Raw genomic sequence first — 19,463 nt, 5'->3', positions numbered from 1 at the left:
GTCCTGGCATGTGAGGGGGACCAGTGCACTATGAATCCTGGCCCCTCCCACGAACAAATGCCTTGCATTTATTCGTTTTTGAGCTGGGCGATTTCATTTTCCATTATCGGTGAAAAGCAAAAACGCCCAGCTCACACCTTGGCGAATAAAGCATGGGCGTCTATTTTTTTTAAAAAATACGGTTCACTCCGCCCCTTCACGGACCCGTTCTCGGAGATTAACGCCCATGGAGATAGGCGTTTCTGGTCGATTATGCCCCTCTACATCAACTAGCTCACCTTTATCCACACGTTTATTTACTGCTTCAAAGAAATGAAGCAAATTGGTCAGGCAAGATTTCCCTTGGCTAAACTCATGCTGACTCTGTCCCATTAAACCATGTTTGTCTATGTGTTCCGTAATTTTATTCTTTATAATAGTTTCCACTATTTTGCCCGGCACTGAAGTCAGGCTTCAAAACTGTGGCCTCCAAGCCTTCCAAATGCTAAGAATGCCTTCTTGGTGTCCCAAGACTCCTTTAGAAGTCATGAGGACTGGTGGCGTAGCCAGATGGCCAATCTTAGGTGGGCACAACATTTTCTCTCCAACCCCTCCATTTCCATGGACTATCCATCTCCCAAAGTCTCTCAACAACCCCCCCCCCCCCCCCGTGTACCTTTTACAACACATCTGGAGGTCACTGGCAGCAAGCAGTGATTTGACTCATGCTGCTCACAGCCGACCCCAGAGTCTTCTCTTTGACAGGGTCTCTCCTATGCAGAAACAAGAAGTTGTGTCAGAGAGAGGGCTCTAGGGCTGGCCACACAGTGACTTCCAGAAATGAAGTTGTAAAAGGTACACTGGGGGGGAAGGGGGGTTGAGAGACTGTGGGACATGTTGGAAAAGCAGGGGGGGAGGGTACGGTAGGGAAGCTGGACCATGAACAGGGGAGAATGAAAGTGAGAGGGAGAGATGCTGGTCAATAGAGTGAAGTTAGCCAGGCGGTACACTGCTACAAAGGCCCTGGGAAGAACACTGAGGTCTTCAGCTGGTGGACCTTGAGGATCCCCACAAGCCACAGCAAGGGTGCATAACTGCTGGGTGGGCCCCTGCCACCTGGATCCACCCGTGGCTATGCCACTGGAAATCAGAGGTGCCTTTGCCTTAGGGCCAGTCACTTTAGCAATCTGAGCCTGCCTTCATGTGAGTCAAAGTATGAGCCTTGAACTGACCAATCCTCTAGTTAAAGGCTGGATGCCACAATTTTTGCTCTAATAAGAGATAAAATGAATGTGGCAGAAAAAAACCAGGATCATTTCTATAGATTAAGACAGTTAACCCATGTTGAATTGAGTAGATGGAAAGAAAATAGAGAGAAAGGACTTGAGGACTTGGTTATGGATAAATGCATCTTTCAGCAATCTATTGTTAAAAGTAATATTGCTAAAATAATTTTCTGTTTGTATCTGTTTTTTTTTATTTATATATAAGTGTTTGAGACCTGCCATTCTTAATGTTCAAGAAATGTGCTATCGAATCAGTGACATGGTGCTATGCCGTATCGAGAAAGGCTATACATACACTTTGAAAGAATTTACAGATGCTCAGTTCAAGCTCCTTGAAGAGGTAAAATAAATACAAATAAAATAAAAAAAGACATAAATTCCATAAAATGTCTTTACTTGGATTTTTGTTGAATTGCTATTCATAGCTAATATACTCATATACTCTCTTCCTAGGTGGCAAACCGCTTATTAGAATTCAGGGAGCTTGCAAAAGAAGTAGTTAGAAGTGCTTGTCGAACTGCCTTACTTGAAGCTGGATTCACACCTGATGATTACTTTTATGGATCCGTAAAAACAGGTATTTGAATACAAAAATATTGGAATGAAAGTTGAAGGGATACTGTATTTACATTCAGGACTTTTGGCTTATAATAACCTATGTTAGCAATGACAGAAATGTTTGGTTGTTTTAGACCACTATACTTATTTGTTTTAAACACCTATTTTCTATGGGCCTAATATTCAGCTGGCATGGATCCCGGATTAAACATGAATGAATTAAGTGCTGGCTATCTGTATAGCTAGTGGCACTGAATATATATGTTGTTCCTTCTTGAAACTCGTTCTTCATCTGGAATTGATAGCATCTCCAGTAAGCTTTCACAGATTTCTGATTGGATTGCATTAAATGGGCTGAATCAAAACCCTACTAAAACTTTTGCTGTACGCTTTCTTTTGATAGGCTCTGCTGATCTATCCTACTCGCATATAATTCATGGAGTTCATATCCCACTTAAAGATACAGTCAGGATTTTTGTACTGATGAATAACTAATTGACTTTTGGAAGCCATCTCTCTTCTATAATCAAAAAATCTTCCTTTGTATTAAGGCAAATCTGACTGGTTCATTCCATTTTTGATACCTCTCTTTGCTTGCTGATACACACTCTCTAGTCATCTCACACTTAGATTATTGTAACTCTCTTCTTCAAGGCCTTCCACAATATCAACATCAGCATTTACAATTAATACAAAACACTGTAGTTAAGTTAATCCATGGTTCTAAGAAATTTGATAGAGTGACTCCTATTCTCATACATGAGCATTGGCTTCCTACATTGAGGGGCATTTTCAAAAAGATGTTCAAGTCAGAATTGAGATGTCCAATGCTGAACATCAGAAAAAATCTCCAGATTATAGAAACATATCAGTGGACGTTTTCATGCTGTCGTCACGCCTCCCACCTGGGAACCGATATTGCTTCAGCTTGTCCTGGACGATTCTGAGACTGAACTCCAACACACCTGGCTTGGTGAGGTTCTTTTAATAACTGAAAGATATGTCCATTTCAAAATACAAATAGTTTACAGTTGTTGCAATTCCGCTAGTTCCTTTAAAGCAGGTCCCCAAAAATATAGCTTCTCACTTATGGCTCAGTATAGTCTTTCCGGATCTGGAGCCAGGAGTCACTGCCACCCTCTAGGCACTGCCTAGGGCAGCCCTAGCAAGCAACAAATCCTCCCCTCACCTCAGTCTCCTGTGTCTAAGTTGCTTTTCTTGTATCTGTTATACAATCCGTATAAGGGGCCAGATGCACTAAACTTAACGAGCAATTAACGAGTCATTAATGAGCCATTAATGAACAAGTAGTAAACTGTGGCATGCACTAAATGCTTCTCTGAGCCATTTTCCGATCACGGTAGCAGCTAACGAAAACGGAATGCAGATGAGCAAATTATACCCCAATGTGTATAAATCGTATTGTAATGAGATGCACTACCGTTTTCCGATTGCCTAACCGTGGAAAATCTAATGGGAGGTCTGTACCTCTCGTTGGGGCTGCGCAGCCTCTAAAAACTTCTATAAATGTAACAACAAAAAAAAAATCGGGGAAAAAAACGTCCAAGTGCTTGTCAGGGACGTCTAACATGAGATGGATGTCTTTCTGCAGCTTTTGTGATGGGCGTCCTTCTTGGACGTGTTTTTCTTACCTGGAATTAGGAAGGACTTCTCTGAAGAAAAAAAAAAAAGGACATCCCTGTTTCTCTTACCTGCCTAAACTGACCACAACCACAGTTCTCTCAACAGTCCCCTCCAAGATTGTTTCAGCTTGTGCCCCCCCCTCCCCCACAAGATCAGGACGTGCGAGGACGTCCAATTCAAAACTTTTTGGATGTCCCTCCCTCCAGGTCTCTCTCAGCCAATCACAGCTTGTTTAGCTGTTACCAGTATCAGCTAATCGCTCTGGGATTGGCTGAGAGAGACCTGGAGGGAGGGACGTCCAAAAAGTTTTGATTTGGACGTCCTCGCACGTCCCGATCCTGGGGGTGGGGGGGGGGGGGCACAAGATGAAAACAACCTTGGAGGGGACTGTTGAGAGAACTGTGGTTGTGGTCAGTTCAGGCAGGTAAGTAAAACAGGGACATCCTTTTTTTTTTCTTCAGAGAAGTCCTTCCTAATTGCAGCTAAGAAAAACACGTCCAAGAAGGACGCCCATCACAAAAGCTGCAGGAATACGTCCAGCTCTTGTTAGACCCTTCATCTCTATCCTCCCATGTTTCAAACCTCCTCTCTACTGTGGCACCATCCACGTCTGTCAACGAGGCTGTTTCTTCTTACAACAATACTCTATCCTCTGCCTTAGACACTCTTGCACGTTTGATGACCCGCCCTATAAGGCGTACAAAACCCCAACCTTGGCTGACTTCTAATATCCGCTACCTACGTTCCTGTACCCGCTCCGCCGAACGCCTCTGGCGGAAATCTCGGGCCCTTGCTGATTTCTTACACTTTAAGTTCATGCTGACCTCCTTCCAATCTGCTCTTTTACGTGCCAAACAGGATTATTATATCCAACTGACCAACTCTTTTGGCTCTAACCCTCGACTTCTCTTCACCACATTGAACTCTCTCCTCAAGGTGCCCCCTCCCCCAACTCCCCCTTCATTATCTCCTCAGACCCTTGCTGAATTCTTTCACGACAAGGTTCAAAAGATAAACCTTGCATTCTCTACCTCACTACCTCTCCCTCCACTAATCCGTTCTCCTCTCTCTCCTTCCCCCCATTCCCTTTCCTTCTTTCCTGAAGTTACTATAGAGGAAACTACACTTCTCCATTCTTCCTCAAAATGTACCACCTGCTCCTCTGATCCCATTCCCACCCACCTTCTTAATGCCATCTCTCCTGCTCTTATTCCTTTTATGTGTCACATTCTCAACCTCTCACTTTCCACTGCGACTGTCCCTGCTGCCTTTAAACATGCTGTGGTCACACCTCTCCTTAAGAAGCCTTCACTTGACCCTATTTGTCCCTCTAATTACCGACCCATCTTCCTCTTTCCTTTTCTCTCCAAATTACTTGAGCGTGCTGTTCACCGCCGCTGCCTTGATTTTCTCTCCTCACGTGCTATACTTGACCCACTACAATCTGATTTTCGCCCTTTCCACTCAACCGAAACTGCGCTTACTAAAGTCTCCAATGACCTATTACTGGCTAAATCCAGAGGTCAATATTCCATCCTCATTCTTCTTGATCTTTCCGCTGCTTTTGACACTGTCGATCACAGCATACTTCTCGATACCCTGTCCTCACTTGGATTCCAGGGCTCTGTCCTTTCCTGGTTCTCTTCCTACCTCTCCCTTCGCACCTTTAGTGTTCACTCTGGTGGCTGCTCTTCTACTTCTATCCCTCTGCCTGTCGGCGTACCTCAGGGTTCTGTTCTTGGTCCCCTCCTCTTTTCTATCTACACTTCTTCCCTTGGCTCATTAATCTCATCCCATGGCTTTTCCTACCATCTCTATGCTGATGACTCCCAAATCTACCTTTCTACCCCTGATATCTCACCTTGCATCCAAACCAAAGTTTCAGCGTGCTTGTCTGACATTGCTGTCTGGATGTCTCAACGCCACCTGAAATTAAATATGACCAAAACCGAGCTTCTCATTTTCCCCCCCAAACCCACCTCCCCGCTCCCCCCGTTTTCTATTTCTGTTGATGGCTCTCTCATTCTCCCTGTCTCCTCAGCTCGAAACCTTGGGGTCATCTTTGACTCTTCTCTCTCCTTCTCTGCTCATATCCAGCAGATTGCCAAGACCTGTCGTTTCTTTCTTTACAACATCCGTAAAATCCGCCCCTTTCTTTCCGAGCACTCTACCAAAACCCTCATCCACACCCTTGTCACCTCTCATTTAGACTACTGCAATCTGCTTCTTGCTGGCCTCCCACTTAGTCACCTCTCCCCTCTCCAGTCGGTTCAAAACTCTGCTGTCCGTCTCGTCTTCCGCCAGGGTCGCTTTACTCATACTACCCCTCTCCTCAAGTCGCTTCACTGGCTCCCTATCCGTTTTCGCATCCTGTTCAAACTTCTTCTACTAACCTATAAATGTACTCACTCTGCTGCTCCCCAGTATCTCTCCACACTCGTCCTTCCCTACACCCCTTCCCGTACACTCCGCTCCATGGATAAATCCTTCTTATCTGGTCCCTTCTCCACTACTGCCAACTCCAGACTTCGCGCCTTCTGTCTCGCTGCACCCTACACCTGGAATAAACTTCCTGAGCCCCTACGTCTTGCCCCATCCTTGGCCACCTTTAAATCTAGACAGAAAGCCCACCTCTTTAACATTGCTTTTGACTCGTAACCACTTGTAACCACTTGCCTCCACCTACCCTCCTCTCTTTCTTCCCGTACACATTAATTGATTTGATTTGCTTACTTTATTTTTTGTCTATTAGATTGTAAGCTCTTTGAGCAGGGACTTTCTTTCTTCTATGTTTGTGCAGCGCTGCATATGCCTTGTAACGCTATAGAAATGCTAAATAGTAGTAGTAGTAGTAGATGTCCCTGACCAGCACTTGGATTTTTTTTTCTTCAGAGAAGTCCTTCCTAATTGCCTGATGTAAGCCTGCCTTTAACATGCAAAGCAGTAAACAATGGAAATGTTACACAACCAAGGGCCAGATGCATCAACCAAATGTAAAAAAATCTAAAACGTAAAAGTCCCTAACAAATTTTAAAAAACGAAGAATGCACCAAAAAAACGAGTTGCACATGTTCGGTGTGGTATTATAAAGAACAATGCATCAAACTGGTGTAATCCCCGTCGGTAATTGGCCCCTAAAGCATGCGCAGAGCAGCCAAGCGTTCTGCTGGCTGCTCTGTGCATGTCCCAAATGTCAAAACAAAAACAAAAAACTCCAAAACATGTGTGTTTCGGGAGAGGGCAAAGGCGCTCCTCAGGAGCGTCCTTTATGAGCGTCCTTGCCCCCCCCGCCCGATGTCGCCGCTGCTCCCCGCCCCCCATGCTTAAAAATCGTGCCTTTTGTAGGCAGCCCCGACTCCCCCTCTCCCTCCCTTCCTGCTTTTTAACAAAAAACAGCTCCTGCCATCCTCCACCCCGTGCCCCGCCCCCGCCGCCCCCCCAGAGGTCGCCACCGCCGTTCCCCCCTCCACCAGGCCCCCCTCCGTCTTACCGGGCCCTGCAGCCGCTGCTCCCCGCTTCCTAAAAATCAAAACTTTAAGCTGCCCCAGCCCGCCCCTCCCTTCCTCTCTTCTCTTTCTCCCCAGCTCCGCCTCCCGCTATCCTCCGCCCCGTGACCCGCCCCCGCCACTCCCCCTGAGGTCGTCGCCGCCATTCCCCTCATCCACTGGTGCCCCCCTCCGTGTTACCGGGCCGTGCAGCGCCTCTCACCTCTGTGTGAGGGCGCTGCACGGGGAAGAACAGCTGATCGCCTCCTCTGCAGCCTCTGATGTCCCTCCTTCCTCCTTCCTCCTGGGCCCGCACATCTGGTTACGTCAGATGAGGGCGGGCCCAGGAGAAAGGAGGGAGGAGGGACGTCGGAGACTGCAGAGGAGGCGGTCAGCTGTTCTTCCCTGTGCAGCGCCTTCACACAGAGGTGAGAGGCGCTGCACGGCCCGGTAAGACGGAGGGGGCACCAGTGGAGGGGGGGAACGGCGGCGACGACCTCTGGGGAGGTGGGGGGGGTGGTGCATGGGGCAGAGGATGACGGGAGGCGGAGCTGGGGAGAAAGAGAAGAGAGGAAGGGAAGGGTGGGCCGGGGCAGCTTAAAGTTTTGATTTTGGGAAGTGGGGAGCAGTGGTGACCTCGGACGGGGGGCGGGGGCAAGGACGTCCATAAAGGACGCTCCTGACGAGCACCTTTGCCCCCTCCCGATCATTTTTTTCCTTTTTTTTAAATGCAGGGGGAGCGGGGAGCAGCGGGGACCTCGGGCGTCAATAAAGGATGCTCTTGACGCCCGTTTTTTCCCCTTCCCTCCCAATTTTTTTTTTCATTACAGTTTGGAAGCTGGGTAGCCCTAACGAGAGAGGTACAGACCTCTCGTTAGATTTCCTGCATTTTTCCTGCGTTAAGGCAATCGGACAATGTTAGTGCGTCTTGTTACAATGGGGTTTGTACACAAATTGCTCATCTGCATTCCGTTTTTGTTAGCTGCTACCTATGTCGGAAAAAGGCCTTTAATGCATGTCACGGTTTAAAACTTGTTTGTTAAAGGGTTGTAAAAGGGTTGTTAAAGTTTAGTGCATCTGGTCCCAAGAGCAGTAGCACTTAAATTAACTGGGGCTCTTTTCAGCACTGTTTCTCTTCTGAGGTTTCAGGCTGCTGACAAGTTTCCTGCTCATCAGGGTCGGGACGTCTTTTTTTTTTTGTTTGTTTTTTGAGTGAAGGACGTCCATAAAGGACGTCCTTGGCATGCGCAGAGCAGCCAGCATAATACTTGGCTGCTCTGCGCATGCTCGACCGGCCGACTGGCTTCCGAGGGAATAGAGAATGCAAGTAAACTACAACGAGCAGCTCATTTGCATTCCCTTTCCTTGATGCATGGCTGTTCCCTATCGATTTGCTATGGAATCGGTAAGGGAAGGGCTCTTCTGAGGACCTTAGTGCATCTGCCCCAAGGTCCTCAGCCGCAGGGGCAGAGAGGACCTTTGTAGTTGCCTTTCAGTCTTTAGTAATTGAAGTAGGCCCCCATGGGCCCAAAGTTTATTATTACCACAGAATACAGTCATTGGCATTCATTTGGGGGCAAAAGGATGGGGCGATATATATATATATATATCCCACATTTTCTCACCTATTTACAGGCTCAATGTGGCTTACATAGTACCGTAATGGCATTCGCCAAGTCCGGCAGGGAACAAATACAATTAGATGTTAGGGTGGAATAGGGAAGATAAGATTCAGGCATGTAGGGTAAAGATAGGGAGGGTTTGATAATGTCCAATACGATCTTTGGTGTTGATGAGTTGCGGAGTTGAGGCATTTATGTTGGGTCAGTCGGGTATGCCTTTCCCAACAGGTAAGTCTTTAGTGATTTTCTGAATTTTATATATATATATATATATATATATATATATATATATATATATATACAAATGAATATGCTAATATGGTTATTTCCAAAAAAGCCAGCTCTTTCTCCCTTCCTTCCCTCTTTCCTCTTTAGCCAGTACTACTACTACTACTACTATTTAGCATTTCTATAGCGCTACAAGGCGTACGCAGCACTGCTCAAACATAGAAGAAAGACAGTCCCTGCTCAAAGAGCTTACAATCTAATAGACAAAAAATAAAGTAAGCAAATCAAATCAATTAATGTGTACAGGAAGGAAGAGAGGAGGGTAGGTGGAGGCGAGTGGTTATGAGTCAAAAGCAATGTTAAAGAGGTGGGCTTTCAGTCTAGATTTAAAGGTGACCAAGGATGGGGCAAGACGTAGGGGCTCAGGAAGTTTATTCCAGGTGTAGGTTGCAGCGAGACAGAAGGCGCGAAGTCTGGAGTTGGCAGTAGTAGAGAAGGGAACAGATAAGAAGGATTTATCCATGGAGCAGAGTGCACGGGAAGGGGTGTAGGGAAGGACGAGTGTGGAGAGATACTGGGGAGCAGCAGAGTGAGTACATTTATAGGTTAGTAGAAGAAGTTTGAACAGGATGCGAAAACAGATAGGGAGCCAGTGAAGCGACTTGAGGAGAGGGGTAGTATGAGTAAAACGACCCTGGTGGAAGATGAGACGGGCAGCAGAGTTTGAACCGATTGGAGAGGGGAGAGGTGACTAAGTGGGAGGCCAGCAAGAAGCAGATTGCAGTAGTCTAAATGAGAGGTGACAAGGGTGTGGATGAGGGTTTTGGTAGAGTGCTCGGAAAGAAAGGGGCGGATTTTAGTATTTCTCCACCCCCTTTCCCATACCATGCCAGTGTAGACCTTAGAAATGCATACGCTCTATATGTAGATCCTTCAGGAGGTCGTGTGTCATGATTTAGGCTCTAAAACCCTTTCTGATGTTTTGGTGCCACCTCAGTAAGGCCAACACACAACCTCTCTCCACTGCAAAACACTATACACAAACTTGTGCAAAACCACACCCATAACCTTACCAAACCATAACAGCACTAATTCCAAGGACAGGACAAAGCTACAACCTTATGCGTGGAAAGGCAGCACTGTAATTACACCGAGCTCTAAAACACCAGTACACTACCTAGTGAAAAAACAAAAAGGGCTGTAAATACTACACACTAGCAGAATATTGCACCTTGATCACACATGAAAAACACATAAGTACCGCCATACTGGAAAAAGACCAAGGGTCCATCAAGCCCAGCATCCTGTCTCCGACAGCGGCCAATCCAGGCTTCAAGAACCCGGCAACCCCCCCCCCCCCCCAAAAAAAAAAAAAATTAATAAAAATGTTCAATGGACTTTTCCCTCAGGAATCTGTCCAAACCCCCTTTAAATTCCGTAAGGCCAGCTGCTGTCACTACATTCTCCTGCAACGAGTTCCAGAGTCTAACTACACGCTGAGTAAAGAAAAACTTTCTCCTGTTTGTTTTAAATCTACCATATTCTAGCTTCATCTTGTGTCCCCTGGTTTTGTTGTTGTTTGAAAGTGTAAACAAACGCTTCACATCTGTCCGCTCTAATCTGCTCATTATCTTCTCAGCCTTTCCTCATAGGGAAGTCGTTCCATTCCCTATATCATTTGCGTCGCTCTTCTCTGCACCTTTTCTAATTCCTTTATATCTTTTTTGAGATGCGGCGACCAGAATTGGACACAATACTCGAGGTGCGGTCGCACCATGGAGCGATACAACGGCATTATAACATCCTCGTGTTTGTTTTCCATCCCTTTCCTAATAATACTCAACATTCTGTGTGCTTTCTTAGCCGCCGCAGTACACTGAGCAGAAGATTTTAACGTCTTATCCACGATGACTCCCAGATCCCTTTCTAGGTCTGTAACTCCTAACACGGAACCTTACATGACATAGCTGTAATTTAGGTTCCGCTTACCCACATGCATCACTTTGCACTTGTCAACATTGAACTTCATCTGCCACTTGCATGCCCAATCCCCCAGTCTCGCGAGGTCCTCCTGTAATCTTTCACACTCCTCCTGCGACTTGACGACCCTGAATAATTTTGTGTCATCTGCGAATTTAATTACCTCACTAGGTACTCCCATCTCTATGTCATTTATAAATATGTTAAAAAGCAGCGGTCCCAACACAGACCCCTGCGGGACCCCACTAACTACCCTTCTCCACTGAGAATACTGACCATTCAACCCTACTCTTTGCTTCCTATCTTTCAACCAGCTCTTAATCCATAGTATTACCCTACCTCCGATCCCATGACTCTCCAGTTTCCTCAGGAGTCTTTCATGAGGCACTTTGTCAAACGCCTTTTGAAAATCCAGATACACAATATCCACCGGCTCCCCATTATCCACATGTTTGTTCACCCCCTCAAAAAAATGCAGTAGATTGGTGAGGCAAGACTTCCCTTCACTAAATCCATGCTGACTTTGTCTTATCAGCCCATGTTTTTGTACATGCTCTGTAATTTTATTCTTGATAATAGCTTCTACCATTTTGCCCGGTACCGACGTCAGACTCACCGGTCTATTATTTCCCGGATCTCCTCTGGAACCTTTTTTAAAAATCGGCGTAACATTGGCTACCCTCCAGTCTTCCGGTACCACACTCGATTTTAGGGATAGATTGCATATTACTAACAGTAACTCTACAAGTTCATTTTTCAGTTCTATTAATACTCTGGAATGAATACCATCAGGTCCTGGTGATTTACTACTCTTCAGTTTGCAGAACTGACCCATTACATCCTCCAAGTTTACAGAGAATTAGTTTAATTTCTCCGACTCGCCTGCTTCAAATATGCTTTCCGGCACCGGTGTCCCTCCCAAATCCTCCTCGGTGAAGACAGAGGCAAAGATTTCATTTAATTTCTCCGCTACGGCTCGGTCTTCCCTGATCGCCCCTTTAACACCATTTTCGTCCAGTGGCCCAATCGATTCTTTAGCCGGCTTCCTGCTTTTAATGTATCTAAAAAAGTTTTACTATGTATTTTCGCTTCTAACGCTAACTTTTTCTCAAAGTCCTTTTTTGCCCTCCTTATCTCCGCAAACACCTGGATTCCACCCACTTATATAAGTACATAAGTAATGCCATACTGGGAAAAGACCAAGGGTCCATCGAGCCCAGTATCCTGTCCATGACAGCGGCCAATCCAGGCCAAGGGCACCTGGCAAGCTTCCCAAACGTACACATTTTATACATGTTATTCCTGGAATTGTGGATTTTTCCAAGTCCGTTTAGTAGCGGTTTATGGACTTGTCCTTTAGGAAACCGTCCAACCCCTTTTTAAACTCTGCTAAGCTAACCGCCTTCACCACTTTCTCCGGCAACGAATTCCAGAGTTTAATTACACGTTGGGTGAAGAAAAATTTTCTCCGATTTGTTTTAAATTTACTACACTGTAGTTTGATCGCATGCCCCCTAGTCCTAGTATTTTTGGAAAGCGTGAACAGACGCTTCACATCCACCTGTTCCACTCCACTCATTATTTTATATACCTCTATCATGTCTCCCCTCAGCCGTCTCTTCTCCAAGCTGTATAGCCCTAGCCTCCTTAGTCTTTCTTCATAGGGAAGTTGTCCCATCCCCGCTATCATTTTTGTCGCCCTTCGCTGCACCTTTTCCAATTCTACTATATCTTTCTTGAGATGCGGCGACCAGAATTGAACACAATACTCAAGGTGCGGTCGCACCATGGAGCGATACAACGGCATTATAACATCCTCACACCTGTTTTCCATACCTTTCCTAATAATACCCAACATTCTATTCGCTTTCTTAGCCGCAGCAGCACACTGAGCAGAAGGTTTCAGTGTGTTATCGACGACGACAGGTTTGAGCAGTTCAGCACAAATTTTAGCTTCAGGCACTGCTTCTGTAGTGAGCTTCCCCTTGACTCCCCTTTTCACGCTCCCAGAGCTTCTGTTATCAAACACTCTTCCACTTCTCACCCAAGCTAGAGAACAGGGCAGTTATAAACCCTTTTAGCCTTTTCCCTTGTATCTTGGCCAGTGCAGAGATATCCATAGTTTCAGAGTCAGCTGCTTCTCCCCCTCGGGACAACTCCTCCTGCTACCTGCTGCCAGTCCCATCAGCTCCTCTTCTTGTATCCCCCCCAGCCGTCCCAAATCCTCCTGATTAGCCTCCCTGAACCAGTCCCCTCCCTCCTCACCAGGAGCCTGGGACCTGTGCTCTCCTTCCTAATGGGATCTGGGGTTTTATCCAGAGGCTCTTGGGAACTGTAGTCTTCCTCAGTCACAGATGAAATAAGCCACTTGTATTCCTGAGGAGGAGCAGGCCATCTACCATGGGGAAACTGGGATTTGTAGTTCTTTAAGTTTTCAGGGTAAAACTTTCCCTTCTTTCTCCTTTCACTAGCAACTTCCCCACCTATTTCCGCAGGATCCTCACAGATGCATTCCTAAATTGTCACAGAGATGGCCAAACTGTGGACATTCCCAACCTATCATCAGTGTACATTATAAGGACCAAGTGCAGAAATGGACATCCGCTGGATGGACAGCTTGGGTTGTGACAAGCCAAGATGCCCATTTTCCTGTATGTTCACCAGGTTGTGACGGAGGAGGGGAAGATGAAGACTTGAGAGGCACTGAGGGTGGAATTTGGTCTTTCTCCTAGAGGTCTATATTCATACCTTCAATTGTGCCATTATGTAGCTTCCTTGCCTACACTTGCTCTCTGTAATACAAGTTATGAAACTCTAATGGAAGCACTTTGTCTAGATGCACAGCTATTGGTACCATTGAGGTATCATCATAAATATTTACAGAAAAGAGCGCCAGATTTTGATTATACTTCATTAGCAGAAAAATGGGGTGAGGAGTTGAATATTCATCTTTCAGGAGACTTACTTAAGTGATGGTTTGATGTCCAGCCTTATTGTAACTCCAAATGTCTTTTTATGGGAAATTAATTATTAAATGCATATGTTTATTTCACCCCATAGCTTGTAAATCTTCTTTTTGTGCTGATAGTGCTTGCTTGAAGTGTCAACAATCACTGCCTACATTGGGACACCTGTTTTGGACTTGTGCTGCAATTGCTACCTTTTGGAGGCGGATCTGCGTTCATGTGTCTACCCTGTGGCAGACGTGATGGACTATGAAATCATTTTTGCTTTTTGATAAATTTGAGAGAGGGTTCCCTGTACAGCAAAAATTCACAGGATTTCTGAAGCGAGTGTTTCTTATGGGGAAGAAGTCCATTCTGCAGAACTGGCTGCTTCTAGAGCTAGTGACCTAGTGGTGTTCTATGATGATTAATTTGGCGGTGATGGAATACTGTGACATTTTAGAAACTGAGTCAAGGAAAGGGGAAGGCTTTCTGTGGACTCGGGATGCCTTCTTGAATTCTCTGTAACCCACAGCTCACAGTACAATGCTGAATTACTAGTGCCTTTGCTCATATGTAGCTGGATGTCCCATTACATGACACATACTGTATATTGGGGAGGGGAAGGTGGGAAGGTTCTAGTTAATATACAAAACATAACAAAACATGGCATTCTTATGTACTGCAAATACCTCAAAAGTGGTTCTTCCAGAATCACAATCTATTACTAATAAAACATAAAATATAGATTAATTAAAGCTTCATCATTAGTATCAGTTATTTAACAGCATACCTTTCAGTTTGATTTCAGATTGTACCAGTTTATTTTCAGTGACTGTTCTGTGACTAAGGTTTGTTCTTGCTGGTGTGATTATTAATAAAAATACTTCAGCATAAAAAGGAGATAGAGCAGCTTTAAAACTAAAAACTGGAGGAAGGTCAACAGTCACTCAAAAGCGCATGTTTCAGAACAAGGTATCTTTGAGGGATATCATCAAACAGGGAAGATAGGTTGCAATAAAGGCCATAGTAGACTAGTAGGGGCTCAGTTTCAAGTTTAGGTTTATTTACTATATCATACCAACTGTAGAACTATCTAGGTGGTTCACAAATTTACAATACAATACAATACAAACAATGAAAGGAACTACAATTTCGATAGGAAAGAGGAACAAATTAGGAGAGGAAACAGAATGGGAGAAAGGGTGTGGGTCACAGCAGAGCATACATATATGCCCTGACTCAGCAGCCATATGTTACTATCAGGCTCATTTTCGAAAGAGAAGGACATCTATCTTTCAACATAAATTGGAAGATGGACGTCCATCTCCCAGAGACGTCCAAATCAGTATAATTGAAACCCGATTTTGGACGTCTCCAACTGCAGTCCGTTGTAAGGACATCCAAATTTCAAGGGGGCGTGTTGGAGGCGTAGCGAAGACAGGACTTGGGCGTGCCTAACACTTGGACGTCTTTGACCCATAATCGAAAAAAGCAAGGACGTCCATGACGAACACTTGGACGTTTTCACACGGACATGTTTTTTTTTTACAAATAAGGCATAAAAAGGTGCCCGAAATGACCAGATGACCACTGGAGGGAATTGGGGATGACCTCCTGTTACTCCCCCAGTGGTAACTAACCCCCTCCCATCCTCAAAAAACATCTTTAAAAATATTTCGTGCCAGCCTCTATGCCAGGCTCAGATGTCATACTCAGGTCCATGACAGCGCATGAAGGTCCCTGGAGCAGTTTTAGTGGGTACTGCAGTGCACTTCAGACAGGCGGACCCAAGCCTATATCTGCCCCTACCTGTTACATTTGTGGAGGAAACAGTGAGCTCTCCAAAACCCACCACAAACCCACTGTACCCACATATAGGTGCCCCCCTTCACCCGTAAGGGCTATGGTAGCGGTGTACAGTTGTGGGTAGTGGGTTTGAGTTTTTTTTTGGGGGGGGGGGCTCAGCACACAAGGTAAGGGAGCTATGTTCCTGGGAGCATTTCATGAAGTCCACTGAAGTGCCCCCTAGGGTGCCTGGTTGGTGTCCTGGCATGTTAGGGGGACCAGTGCACTAGAAATGCTGGCTCCTCCACGTCCAAATGGGTTGCATTTGGACATTTTTGACTTTGACGTCATTGGTTTCGAAAATCGCTGAAAGTCAAAGACGTCCAAATCCAAGGACGTCCAAGTCTAGGGACGTCCAAATTTAAGGGCGTCCTTGGATTTGGACGTTTCTGATGGTATTTTTGAAATGAAAGATAGATGTCCATCTTCTTTTGAAAATATGGTTTTCTCCGCCCCCAGATTTGGACGTTTTACAAAGACATCCAAATCGCAACTTGGACGTTTCTTTCAAAACTGCCCCTCCATGTAACTTTGTAAGTCTAAGTGCTTTGAAAATACGCCTTCAGCTGTCTTTAAATAAAGAGCAGAAAGATTTTGAAGATTCCAAATTATCACCGTCAACTGCTGACCAAGGAATAAAAAACATTGTCTGAAGTTTCTGTATGCTAATGCCAGAAGTCTAAAAAATAAGATGGAAGTGTTAGAATATATTGTACTAAATGAAAGATAGGTATAATAGGCATCTCTGAGACTTGGTGGAATTAAATTAACCAATGGGACACTAATACCAGGATACAAATTATATCGCAGTCATAGGGTGGATCAAATTGGTGGAGGGGCAGCGTTATACATTAAAGACAGCCTTGAATCAGGCTAAAAATTCTGCAAGACACAAAAAATGCACCTTGAAATCCTTGTGGTTAGAAATTCCATATATAAAGGGGAAAAGGATAGTGATAGAAGTATACTACCATCCACCTGACCAGAATGAACAGACAGGTGCAGAAATGTTAGCAGAAATCAGGGAGGCTAACAAACTGGGTAGCACAAAAATAATGACTGATTTTAATTACCCATATATTGACTGGATAAATGTAACATCAGGGCATGCTAGGGAGGTAATGTTCTTAGATGAAATCAAGGATGGCTTTATGGAGCAGCTGATTCATGAACTAACAAGAGAGGGAGCAATTCTAGACCTAGTCTGTAATGGAGCTCATGATCTGGTGCAGGAGGTAACAGTGCTGAGGCTACTTGATAACAGGATCAGATTTGATATAACTGTAGTAAGCACACACAGTAAATCCAATATGTTAGCATTTAACTTTCAAAAAGGAGACTATGGTAAAAAGAGAATGGTCAAAAAAACAAACAGAGCAGCAAATATAAAGGCCAAAAATTTGCATTAGGCATGGATGTTAGTCAAAAATACTATCCTGGAAGCCCAGACCAGATATATTCCACCTATTAAAAAAGATGGAAGGAAGGCCAAATGACAGCTGGCATGGTTAAAAAGTGAGATGGAAAAACAAAAAAAACAGCACCACGGGCCTTTAAAAATGGAACACAGTTCTTTAATGAATGAGCCTTGACAAAAAGACCCAACACAGGCCGTGTTTCGGTGACTAGCACCTGCATCAGGGGTCACAGTGATGACGTGGAAAACTTGAGGAATAACTCGAATATATTCCTCTACAATATATTATTCCTTACCCCACGTCTCATATAGTAAAAGCTACAAAGCACCAAGGCACTTTCACTTTCTGTATCCGATGGTTTTCGAGCAGGATCTAAACTTAATACTAAAATTTTCTTCAAAAATACTATGAAAACTTTTATGGGAGATAGAGTTTGGATTTATCCTGACGTGGTGAAAACCATACAAGATAGGCGAAAAGCTTTTCTAGCATTTCGAGAAGAGACTCGTTCCTTAGGAGCTAGTTTTACTCTTTCTTATCCTTGTAAATGCTTAATTAAGTATTTAGATAAAAAATATATCTTATTTGAACCTCAGCAACTGAAAGAATTTTTGGATATTAAGAATGTTACCAGATAGTTTCTGAAAAGTAAGAAATCTGGGTTAAGATTTAATTAAGTGGATGTTAAGTCCAGGCCATCTTTGTTTTCATTTTGTTTTTTTTCTTAAGATAAATACCACCATTTGTTTCCTAGCGCCCCCTGCCTTCTTGATATTTAGGTGGTCTAAGAAAGAGTTAATTTTTCCTTTTTTTAGTATGTTCTTATTATTAGGAATGTCTAAATATTTAGTTTTCATGAATGTTAATAAGCTCTGATTTTCTGTAACAAGAGATAATGCTTGTAATAAATTTGAAACTTTAAATAAATAATTAAAAAAGTGAGATGAAGGAAGCTATTAGATCTATAAGAACATCCTTCAGAAAATGGAAGAAGGATCCAACTGAAGATAATAGAAAACAGCATAAACAATGGCAAGTCAAATGCAAAGCACTGATAAGAAAGGCAAAGAGAGACTATGAAAAGAAGATTGCGTTAGAGGCAAAAAACAAACAATAAAAACATTTTCAAGTATATTAGAAGCAAGAAGCCAGTAAAAGAATCAGTTGGACTGCTAGATTACCAAGGGGTAATAGGGATACTAAGGGAAGACAAAGCCATAGCAGAGAGATAAAATTAATTCTTTGCTTTGGTCTTCACTGAAGAAGATGCAGGAGAGATACCAGTACTAGAAATGGTATGCAATGATGATTAGTTGGAGGAACAGAAACAAATCTCAATAAACCTGGAAGATGTAATGGTGCAATTGGATGTATTAAAGAGTAGCAAATCACCTGGACTGGACGGTGTACATCCCAGAGGCTGATAGAACTAGAAAGTGAACTTGCAGAGCTGTTGTTAATAATAACATTAAAAATAAGTCTTCATGTCGTTCACCTTTTTGTGGAGGGAGTGGACAACATGAGATGTGATCTTAAATGATTAGAAGAATAATCTAATATTTGGCAGTTAAATTTTAATTAAAAAAAGTGTAGAGTGATGCACATAGGATATAGAAACCCAAAAGAGCTGAATTTGCTAGGGGGTGAGGGGCTGATAAGCACTGACTGGGAAAGGGACCTTGAGGTGATAGTGTCAGAGGATCTTAAGGCAGTGAAACAATGTGACAAGGCAGTGGTTGTAACCAGAAGGATACTAGGCTGCATAGAGAGAGGCGCATTCAGTACAAGAAAGGAGCTTTCGGCACATAACCATTTACCTCTATTCAGGAAACCTAGTCTGCCCAATTGATTGACTGCATACTTGTCCTTTAGATTGTAAGCTCCTTTGAGCAGGGACTGTCCTTCTTTGTTTAAAATTGTACAGCGCTGCATGACCCTGGTAGCGCTTTAGAAATGTTAAGTAGTAGTAGGTGTTAATGCCTCTGAACCGTTGTTGGTGATGCCCCATTTGGAGTATTATGTTCAGTTTTGGAGGCTGTATCTTGCTAAGGACATCAAAAGACTTGAGGCGATTCAGAGGAAGATGACAAAAATGATATGGAGTTTGCACCAAAAGATGTAAGAGAAGAAGACCTCATTATATAAACCCTAGAGGAAAGGAGAGATGGGGGAGGGGGGAGATGATACAGATGTTTAAATACTAAGGGGCCCTTTTACTAAGCAGTGCTAAAAAGTGACCAGCGCTATCCCCAGCACAAATCATTCCTGCACTGAGACCACTTTTAGTGCGGCGATAAAATGGCCCCATTTTCCATTATTCCTATTAATGGCCACACACTAATTTCCCCATTAGCCATTAGTGAGTGAGCACTTACCGACACCTATTTTCTAGGTGGTAAGGGCTCACGTGCCAATCACACACTAATCGATTAGCAGGCAACAATGTAGCTGCATTAACAAATTAGCGTAG

At 44.1% G+C, this 19,463-nt stretch overlaps 1 protein-coding gene across 1 annotated transcript in view; it reads left to right on the top strand.

Moving 5' to 3' along the window:
* Positions 1-19,463, top strand: part of DNAH6 (dynein axonemal heavy chain 6) — a 2,906,060-nt gene that overhangs the window by 66,916 nt on the left and 2,819,681 nt on the right. The window contains exons 5-6 of the mRNA XM_030192089.1: positions 1,471-1,605; positions 1,719-1,842. Coding sequence (XP_030047949.1) covers positions 1,471-1,605; positions 1,719-1,842 — 259 coding nt within the window. The remainder of the gene's footprint in view (positions 1-1,470; positions 1,606-1,718; positions 1,843-19,463) is intronic.

The sequence above is a fragment of the Microcaecilia unicolor genome, chromosome 2 (assembly GCF_901765095.1).
Source record: "Microcaecilia unicolor chromosome 2, aMicUni1.1, whole genome shotgun sequence".
NCBI classification, from domain to species: domain Eukaryota; kingdom Metazoa; phylum Chordata; class Amphibia; order Gymnophiona; family Siphonopidae; genus Microcaecilia; species Microcaecilia unicolor.
Note: the sequence above shows the minus strand (reverse complement) of the source record. Positions and strands in the feature narration are given on the sequence as shown.